General features: G+C 39.2%; 1 protein-coding gene across 2 annotated transcripts in view; it reads right to left on the bottom strand.

The window, feature by feature from the left end:
- Positions 1–7,259, bottom strand: part of eif3d (eukaryotic translation initiation factor 3, subunit D) — an 8,197-nt gene extending 938 nt beyond the window's left edge. Inside the window, exons 1-14 of one of the 2 annotated variants that reach the window (XM_020604837.1) lie at positions 7,153–7,259; positions 6,942–7,015; positions 5,889–6,014; positions 5,752–5,797; positions 4,652–4,788; positions 4,090–4,175; positions 3,846–3,918; positions 3,198–3,319; positions 2,991–3,123; positions 2,713–2,860; positions 1,923–2,053; positions 1,637–1,722; positions 837–966; positions 331–473 (exon numbers count right to left, since the gene is read on the bottom strand). In XM_020604837.1, coding sequence (XP_020460493.1) covers positions 331–473; positions 837–966; positions 1,637–1,722; positions 1,923–2,053; positions 2,713–2,860; positions 2,991–3,123; positions 3,198–3,319; positions 3,846–3,918; positions 4,090–4,175; positions 4,652–4,788; positions 5,752–5,797; positions 5,889–6,011 — 1,358 coding nt within the window. In that variant the 5' untranslated portion in view covers positions 6,012–6,014; positions 6,942–7,015; positions 7,153–7,259. The other variant, XM_020604836.1, reaches the window with a different exon arrangement.
- Between the last annotated feature and the right edge of the window lie 3,785 nt (positions 7,260–11,044).

The raw sequence follows: 11,044 nt of genomic DNA on the forward strand, positions 1-11,044 counted from the left end.
TTCCCTACATAAAAAAAGCTGTAATATGTAGTAGTGCTGCAGCTAATGACTTGACAACTCGTGGTTAGTGGCTTGTCAAATTAACGCAACATGAAAAACTGACTGTGACCTGAATGAATTTGGAGTTTACATACAAGTTAAAAACAAACTCAACTTGATTCTTAATTAATATTCTGTCTACTATATTATCATGGCTTAACAATGAGAGGGATCTTAACAAAAATACAACTTGCCACAGGTATAAGCTAAATGACCCTCTGGCCTCCATCTCTAAGCTGCTTGGTATCTTTCCACAAAGAGAGGGTAATAAATCACGCATGTGTTCCTCACCCCAGCTTGAGGTACTCTGATCCAGCTAGCATGGCGCAGCAGGTCCAGCGGGCCAGTTTATAGCTGTTATTCTTCAGCTCGGTGGCCAGGACGGCTCCTCTCTGAGAGTCGAGCTTCTGACGCCAGTCCACCCCGTTACAATACTAATAATGAAACAGAAGAGAGAAGATTACTAAAACACAACAGGGGCAATTCAAATGGCACTTAAGGGTCTGTATAGAATTACTCCATTTAGTACTTAGACTCAATCAACATTTGAATGTCCAACACTAGCCTTGATAATAAAAAAACGAACATGTGCAACTATGATATTTAGCTTTTAAACTAGACACTTCTACCTTAGCATGAATGTTGTTATTCCTACAGCATGAAATAAAAAGCTGAAAATTTAATTATCTTATTGTCATGGTATTAAAAGTAGTTCATGACTTTGCATTGTATTAGAACCTCTGAAGATGATGGTCCATGACGGCACTAAACCAGTTCCCTCTGATACCCCCTCTTACCCTGGAGTCCCACTCATTGAGGGTCTTGATGTTAATGAAGGACACTTCTCCATTGGCACCTGTCATTACTCCATCGTGCTCGCAGCGAACAATCAGGTCGATGTCATCCCCAAGCTTCCAGTGGCGGTACCTGAAACACAAAGTCGACTCATCAGCCTGAGTAGAAACATCTCTTACATCCAATAACAAGAATGCATGTACATGGCAGAGGTTTGTGCAAGTTGATACAGTCTTGTGCTCTCAAAACTGAAACTGCAGGAATAAATACAAAATTTATGGCAAGACTAACTCATATTGTGTATAAGGTTGTTTAATGAGTAGGCTACTCCGAAGGCTCTGTTTGACATCCGTTTAGTTTTATTTTGGGAATTGATGACAGCTGAGAGCAGCAGTTGGATTTGGATGGAAAAATCTATAGATATTTTTGTGACGTTTATAATATTCCAAAAAAATACAAATTGGCATAGTTGCTTTTCATGATCCTGTGCCAATAATAGTCAGCAAATTTATCAGTCAGTCCTCTTTACATATGTCACATGGTGTGCTGTGTAATTGTTGTTTGTTCGAAGTTCTAACTGGCCCTTTTGCTGCAGCAATTCCTGTCTAAGTGAGCAACAAGCCGCAACTGTACTTAATTTTATAAAACCAAATGAGCCACATAACTTAACAATTAAGAGTTCAGTATGTAGCATACAGGAAGGTGGTTCTGGATTGGATTCACAAACTGAAAAGGGACTTCAGTTGGTCTAAGGCCAGACCAGCTGGGAACCACCGATATAAAAAAGTGTTTTAGTGCCTACCTATAGGCTACAGACGCAACCTCACTCTTGTCCATATCCTCCTCCACAAATGGGTTGGAGTTAGGAAATTTGTACCGCTCTCCGCCCTGCACAAAAGAAAACATGACATATCATCATGAAATAATTCAGTTTATTTTCAAAACAGGCAGTCTGAGAAACCTCTAAATGTGTAAGAGCCCTAAAAAGAAAACTGATATATATAACTAAGCTGAAAGGAATAACACAAAGGATGCTAGAAAAGTCGCACAGTTTGACCTATACAGTTCTAAATAAAGCGTGTCCTCACCATGCGCAAACACTGCTGGCTGAAGTTGTGGTTGATGTACGTGGCCTCCATCGCCAGGTTACGGGGAGAGTTGAAGGAGTTGCCCTCATCCTGCGGTGGCTCATTGGCCGTCTCGCTCACAGTTAGCAAATCTGAGAAACAGTCACAGATGTTATAAAACAACACCTCAGGGAGTTGAACTGCAAAGCTACATGACACATGAGAAAGTCTCAAAACATGTCCTAATTGACCTCAGTAGCACAAACAATGAGGCCTTTCTTTGGGGCAGACTTTTGTCAGAGACATGCCTTGAATTCAAACTGCCCCGCTCTCTGCTTAATACAAACACCAACCTCCTTTATGTTGACTGTTTACTATGTCTTCATAATGTCAGTACATCCATTTCCACAACGTCAGGTTGGCCTTTCCTCTCTGAATAATGTTATCATGAATCAAAGCCGACACTTTCTCCAAAATTCTCAAACTAAAAAAAATAATCTTGCTGCCTTCCCTTTATAAATTAGCTTTTAATGTGAAAAACAGAAAATTCTGACGATAGCTCAACATCAATCTGGAGTAACAAAGAGAATAAAAACATTTCTGATAAAAACAAAAAAAGCAGCAGAGTCAAGTGTATAACTGTTGTTGTGCTGATGAATTAATGCCATGGATAATGTAAATACTGAACTTAATGTCAGCCATTATTATACAGTCTTTGATAGCTACATTATTTCACAGACTGTTACATGATAATGTCTGGTGAGATTAACAATGCTTGCAATTAGTATAAATAAATCCCAGAAAGTTTCACCAAAGTCAGAGTTGTCTCTCTTGTCAAAAAAGAGCTTGTTGCCCACTCGCTGCACAATGATGTCCCAGGAGTTGACCGAGCGTGTGCAGCACATCAGGGTGGCCAAGATTGCATCAGTGGCAAAGACATTACCCTGAGTCTTAGCCAGCTGGAAAGAGAAGATAAGAAGCAGCAGCTTGTTACTGTGGAGAAGACGCCCAGACAGTACACTTTGGACTAGAAAGGTTATGTTGTGTTTGTTGGAGCAGTGCATGTCATTATTTAAAACATTTTTGAACCTTGCGGATGACAGGATCATCAGTGGTAGTGACAGTGTGGAAGATCCTCTTGATGCTTTTCAGTGGCCTTTCACTTCGGGTGGTGATTCGATCAAAAGCCTTATCGTAGTACTCCAAAGCACCGCAGCACTCACTGGAGGAGACAGGAAGTTCATCAGTGTCTGTACTTCACTGACTGATGACAAAGAGCAGTTCAGCTTCACTTACATGTCAACAGGGTCAGCCACCTCCATGTATCTCATCTTCATCAGTCTGGGGAAGTCCATCTCCTCCTTCACCTCCCAGTCGCTCCTCACCTCCACAGAGGAATCTCTGGGCTTCAGCTGGGCCTGGATGAACACGAAGGTGGTGGAGAGAAGAAATGTTTACGCACTAGTGTTACAAAAAACCCTCAGTAGAAGAATGAGCGTATTCACAATACAAAAGACGTTCCACACCCACAATGCAGTACATGCATTGGACGAACACTTAATCCAGTTTAAAATCCTGGGAACTGAAAAATCTTCTGTGACACATTATCTCTAAATGTTAATGTTTGTCTTGTGAATCCAGCATAGGGCTGTAATCTACAATTATTATTATTGATTTAGCTGCCAATTATTCCAAGGTGACATCTTCAAATACCTAACACCAAACACAATTTCTCCAACGTATATCATAAAGAAACACAGTAAACCTTCACATCTGAGAAATGACAACCAGCACAACTTTGGCTTTTTGCTTAAAAAAAAAAAAAAAAAAAAAAAAAGACCATTAATCGTTTATCAAACTACTTACTAAATCCTCTACTGAAAAACTAATCAGATTATCATTGCAGCTCTAATCCACATATAAAATCAGTTGGGTAAGTGGTACCTGCGATTTCTGGTCCCACTTCTGACGCACCCCAAACTGCTTCTGGAACTTCTTCTGCAGGCGCATACGATCCCTGAAAAGACAAAAATTTGAAATTAAACTGATGTATTAACAGCATGACAGGCTGTCAACACAAAATCTTCCTCTCACGCTTCTTTAACAATGAGACCAAAGAGCGAACGCTTGTCAGAGAATGACCTTAAATAGGACATTTCCTTAGGTCAGCGCTTTGACTGAATCTCACCTCTCCTTTTGCTTGGCGCTCTTAGGGAGCGTCTGCATGTTGAACTGAGTCAAGTTCCTACGGTCCTTGTCTCTGCGCAGATTCCTCTGTTGAAACAAACGTCATCCTGTTATGAGACTATTTAAAATATATCCAACACTTAAGTCAAATAAATCAGTTTCTGCAGGGTTCATCAAACTAAATGTAAGACTTATTAACACTGCACAGAATTTAATGGAATACCTGTTTCATAACTGCATTGGCCAAAAAATGATGAAAAACCAGCAGAGAAAATAATTAAGTACATGTATTGAGAAATCTATCACCTTTTGTCACTATTTCCCACCAATACAACAATAATTCATAATATTTTTAATTGAATTAACATGGTCTAGATCCAGACAAGCAGCAGTGCACTGATTTTTTTTTAATTAAAATCTTCACTGAAAAAATATCCAGGACTCCTGTAGGTAAAATTTAAAACTTCACAGTAGCTTCTAAGACTTTTTCCAAGACTGGCAGATGGTCTTGGCAATGGCTCACATTCAGTGCTCAGTGTTTCTGTGGCCTCGGTCTGTGGTACCTGAGCAAACCTCATGCGGTTCCTCTGATAGGCCGTCTTCTGCGTCTTGGCGGTGTCCACCAGCTGGAAGCTTGTCTCGTCCTCCTCGTGAAAGTAGGCATACTGACTGCCACCTCCGAACTGAGAGGAATACTTATCTGCAGATAAAATACATACATAACTGCACAGGAAACAGTTTATTTATCCAACTAATGATGTTTCAAAGATGAACACTTCCATAAAGAATTGTGAAAAGCATCTATGTGTTGACTTGCTGTTAAAATACATTGAAACACTTGGAAATACATGGACACACCACTGCTTCCCACATGTTGACAGCTTATTTGTGCTGACTGATCCATCTGATAATCAGCTACATTACACAGTGCACCCCCAAGCTCCCGACTAGGGAGTTAATACGTCCTGACCTTTCAATCAAGCTGTATTTTCAATTATATTATCACACAGACATTAAAAGCAAAATTACTAAATATAACCTAATATTTGATTTTTCGTTTAAAACCCTGTAGGCCATATCAGCATAAAAACTTTACTTTGATACAGATCCCTTAGATTTCTTTTTGCTTTATTTATTATGACTTGAGGGGTGAATTTATGTTACCCCCATCAGGATGAGGAGACAAAATGCCACAATGCAGAACAAACAGGTTCAGATGATCCTGTTGCTATCAGCTTTGTTAATGAAACTTGAAATGACAGTCAGTATCTGGTATTGTTATTGTTTGACTATCTACACTGCTGACTGTGAATAAAGTGCTCCCCGGGGATAAAGTTACCTTGAACCCCGAACCTTGACACTCAAACTATGTAATGATGACGCTACTTCTAAACTACCACAAAGTGTCACAAATGGTTACGATCTGCATCGGCTGTCTGTGTTTTTTGTTCTGTGTTGATGCAGTGGTAGCAACAGTATACAGTGCTGGTGTGCTACTTTATCAGTGTTTCAATGTTTCCTGTTGCTACGCATGGCCTCTTGACTGTTGAGTCATTTTTAACCATCACTTCACTGGTTTCAGAAACATCCAGTCAGATGACTGCAGCTGAAAATCAGGCAAGTGGATAACAAGAGAAACATTTTAACCAGCTGTATCACTCACTTGTGTATCGCTTGTCTTGATACGTTGCTCCAGTCCAGTCGGCAACCTGACAAGACAGAACACACACTATAAAAACAAAACTCAGGACAATCTGGTTATTTCAGGGGAGAATTTTAGACACATAGAATGAGAAAAACCTTTCCCAGACGGTCTCCTTTGCTGAAAGGCTGGTAGGGCATGTCTTTAAACTTCTCTGGGACGGCACAAGGACCCCATCCAGACAGATTGTCCTGGATCACAGGGGCATGGAACTTTGCCATGACCTGAGGACAGAGTGAAGAAGACAAGACTTCATTGACCAAGCTGAAAACTAAAAGTATGTGAAAGATCCAAATGACCAATCCCTCTCACATACACAGGGTCTCAGGCAATGAGCAGCACTAGTGTCTCCAGCAATGCACTAAATCAAATAGGCATTGATCAGGTTTGCGCAGTGGGCTAGTCATCATTGAACCCTGAAGATGTGTGAAATATCAGTCACCAGTGAAATTGTCCATCGTTGTCACACAGAATATTGGTGAGAACATATAGCAGTTTTACAAACATAAAATACAGATGTTAAAATTAATCTTGATTATGTGTTGATGGAACTTTCTGATCACTGACAACTTAATCTGTTAATCACCTTAGCACTGGCTTTTATAACCACTATGCACAGTTTTTATTGGCAAAAATAATCATATTTTATTAGATTCGGCTAAATCTGAATCATCCGAATCTATTAAAACTGATTTTTTTTTTTGACATACGGGCAATTTTTTGGATTTGTTGGTGGACGTCCAGTTGGCCTTACTGATACTGGCAGTGGTGTAAGCAGACATCTGGCACCACTGGCTAACATTAGCCAACTGTTGTCCTAATACAAACAACCACGTGTTAACATAAATTATTAATATTTGAAGTCTCGACTTTGACGTTAAAGTGGCGCAATGAGATCAACCAGTGATGTTACCTAAAAGAGGCAGAATTAAATTATCTTCTGCATGGGGATATTTTGGAGATCTGGCTCAGTCAGCTAACGGTAGCTACTGCTAACGCCGGTCATCCTGCCAGGTGGTTGCGCTATCAACGCTAAGCTAACTGGGTGGAAGATTACAAACATTAACACAGGTCTTATTTTTATTTACCCTAAAACACGACTGAAAACAGACGCATTTCATGTATCTGTGTATTCTGTACTGTACTCTTACCGTGAATGGCGTGACACTCTTGGAAGCGTTTTAATCTATCAGTCTGCAAACGCCGCAAACCTCCGACAGAACGGCTGTGTGAAAGGAAGTGGTGAATAGCCGTAAAGTAGAAAACTGTTGCTGCCGTATTACAAGTACAGTTGGCGTAATGCTCACATATCCGTCAGCTGAAATATTTTCACTTATATTTCTGTAACAAGCTTCGTAATACCGGTTATCCACGGTGGCCAATGTTAGGCTGCAGTGAAGCCGGACAACTTCGTGATATAGTCCCCAGAAGCATAAAACCATGCTATTGTGTCTAGCTTCCTTCTATAAGCATTGCAGTTGTAATGATTCAATTCAACCACCAGAGGGCAGAAATACACAGAGAAACACAACTCCTTGATCATCAAACCTTTATTTCATCTTAACTAACAAGAATTGTCATAATTTGCAAAGAAACATTGAAGGCAGGTTTGTGTATTCTTGGAGATGTTTTTAACAGTGTGACTCACTGATTTAACCTATAGCCTAAACATGTATGTATAGTCTGCAGTTGGCCTGGTTTTGGCAGTGGAAAGTCAAAGTCAAAGTGTTTATTTGTCATATGCACAGTTAGGAAACGTGTTTCCCTGTACAATGAAATTCTTACTTTGCTGCCCACATGAATGCCACAAAATACAAATGAAATATAAAGCAGATAAATAAGTAACACAAAATCTAAGGCACTTTAAGCAGCAAATGCAGCAATATAATAAAAAAATATAAGAATATAATAAGAGAATGTATGTTGCATGGGAGCAGCATGTGCAGCAGTCAACAGTTGATGTGCAATTATCAGTCAAAGTGCAAAATTTGACTAATGTTGGCACCTTTATAGCCTTTAGATAGATGCAGTTTTTCTGAGTGTATTTCCAATTCATTTGGTATTTGGTATCCTCTTTTAGTTCTAAAGGCGCCATAAACATTATTCAAGCTTTGTTACATTTTTATGTTCTTTATGATTCTATGTTACAAGCTACAGGTAATTAGACCCTGTATATACCTCACACAAACTGGCAAAAAGCTTTAAATGTGTAAATAAGACACACATCATCACTTTGTGTGTGTGTGTGTGTGTGTGTGTCTGTGCGTGTCATTCTTTTCACAAAGATTATTGTCTGAGCACAATGGGACAAACACAGTGATCTCTCTGCTGTCACTTGGGAGGCCTGCATTTTCCAAACTAATCCCTGCATCCAATTAAGATGTTATTCATGCTCTGCAAAGGTCAGGAAATCTGATTAATATACATAAAGGTGGGTGTCTGTGTGATGAATGTCAGTTGTATGTAAAGCAAATATTTCTCATGGGATTCACCAGCAGCAGCAGCAGTGGTTGCACAGGCTACTCAGGCATCAGTCAGCTAATGAATGATGCTGCCACCTTTGCACAGCTGGTCGTTTCACAGACTGCAGTCATCTAATTTTTAAATGACTATTTTTCTTGAGCCATAACAAACCATTCATTCTAACTGGATGTAATAGCTATAATCTCTGCTCGACATCAAACAGCAGCAACAGCAAAAGGTATGTTTTGTCATTTTACATGTTTTCTGTACTGCTGCATCACCTGGCAGCAGGGCTGTGACTCATATCAAACATGCCCACTGTTGTCCTTCAGGGACTTTTGGAACAGCACTGACAACAGATGGTAAACGGAGTATGCGCATATGTCTTTATTCATTATGTATCTTGATGGGGAATGACTATTGGTTATATCCTTACACTGAATTAAATCCACACAGGTGGAAAGAAAGAAGATTATTGTAGTACAAATTAAATGCATTGTGCTAATTTTTAAGCCTTGTTAGCAGCGTGGCTCACAGCAGGTAATATTGCACTGACAGATATGTGAATATACAGAAAATTAAACCATTTTGTTTAGTGTCTTTGTGCTTAGGGATGCCTGATACAATAAAAGCATTGCTTTCACTTCTGTAGCCTGATTAATCTATGATGTCAAACTTGTTAAACTTCATATTATTCAAAGAAAAAAAAAATCTTGAAATAGATACTTTCTTGCTGAGAGCTGTATAAGCCTGCTACCACTTTCATATCTGTGCAATAAAAGTAAAGCTACCACCAAGTGCTAGTTAGCTTAGCCTAGCATAAAGACTGCAAACAGAACAAACAGATAGCTCTGACCCACTGAAATAAAATTCACCCTCCAGCACCTCCAAAGTTTGCTAATCATTAATTTGGGTAAAATAAAAAACAAAATGCAAAATGCCTACATGCTGTGGTTTTACAAAAGGGATGCGTGGATTAAATAAACAAAGTAAATAATTATTAAATACAACTTAAATAAGTTTAAGAGGTTATGGTAAGTGGATTTTGTTAGTTTTGACTAGCTGTTTATGCTAAGATCAACCAACCAGCTGCTGGTTGTAGCTTTATATTTACAGTACATGTTGTACATATATTATCAGTCTTCCTACATAACTCTGGTCAAGAAAGTGAATGTGTGCTTTTGAAAATGCCAAACTACTGCTTTAAGATATTTGAATATTATGACATTTTATTTAATGTTTTTACCAACTGAAAACAATCGAAAAGTCTGTGGTTTTAAATTAAATATATCTTTTATTTCTCCATACTTCTATCAGACCTTAATATATTCAATGACAGATTTGTAATTGTGGCACAAAACACTGAAACGTCTGCAGGGCTATTAGAAAAACAAACAACAACATCAAACACTTTAGTGTTTATTATGTACAAAATCTACACCAGCCTGCATGTTTGCTGCAGACACTTTGATGAGGGTTTATATCCCAATGGGAAGCAGTTCCTGTTCTTAAATCAACACCTACATTTACACAGTTAAATACACAAAGTAATAAAGATGCACACTCAGTTAGCCTTACCAGTGGGTACATTGCAGAACTCTTTTTGCATCCTGATTGGCACAGATAGAAATAAGCAAGCTTTATTCTAAATGCATGGTCATTTTAAACGTGCTCACTGTGCAACATAACAAGCTTATTTGACTGACATATTTAATATGACCCAAAGGGAAGCATTTATTGGGATAATGTGTAGACCTTATTGTGTTCATATTCTTGAGCTACTGACAGTGTTTGCTCTGGGTTTCCATAGCTGCTCCTGCCAAAAAAGTGAGTAATAGGCTATTGGAGTTAGCTTGAGTCTTGCCCATATTGTACGTGGGTGAGAGCCTGCTGTAGGCAGAGAATCATACTGAGTCATAGCGATGCCACCAGCAGATCCATCAACTGACTATCACCTCTCCATGTACTGTAAGCACAGGTGGGTTATCACAGCAGGGAGCTGGGGATCACACAGACAGCTCAAACCAGCAATATTTATAGCCAAACACGCACATGCACAAACAGTAGCAGAAGTAAACAAGCACATAGCCTTCCCAGCTCTACTCAGCCTGAATAAATCTCCGCTCTCATCAAACTGCAAGCCCCAGGGGCCTGGCAAATAAAATATCAGCCAGGCAAATCCCTTTTTAATGTGCCTTTAATGACAATTTTATGCTTTTCAGTGGATCTCTGTAGAAGGCTATGCGTGGGCGTGTGGGCTGAAGACCAGCCTAAAGCAGCAGCAACACAGTGATACCAAGTAGAAGCTTTGTTTCACTGTATTTACAGCCAGCTAAATATAACGTGGCTGGTACCAGAGTGTTTGTTGTGTTAGCACTCATGAATGAACGGCAGGAAGGTGAGTTTTTGATGAATGGTGGAGTCGTTGCCACATTTTCTTTTTAGAATATGATTAATGTGTATTTTATTTTATTATTTACATAGGTTACACAGTTATTTCTTGGCACTCATTAGTAGTGGAAAGTATATTTACTCAAGCACTGTAGTGAAGTCTTCATGTGTCAAGTGTACATTCCTATGGAAGGCCATTACTCATGAGTGGTGTTTTGATTATTAGGCCCTGTAGTCAGGCTGTGCTGTTATAAATCTACTGAGTTCTTGTTCTCTAGTGCTGACCTAATGTACCTTTAAGCTGTCTGTAAAGCCTCCACTAACACAAGCACACGGTTTTATGAATATGCCAGGATATATTTACACAATTTACATTTGAGATATATTTACCTAAATTTCT

This window comes from Monopterus albus, unplaced genomic scaffold (assembly GCF_001952655.1).
Source record: "Monopterus albus unplaced genomic scaffold, M_albus_1.0 scaffold68.1, whole genome shotgun sequence".
In the NCBI taxonomy this organism is placed as follows: Eukaryota; Metazoa; Chordata; class Actinopteri; order Synbranchiformes; family Synbranchidae; genus Monopterus; species Monopterus albus.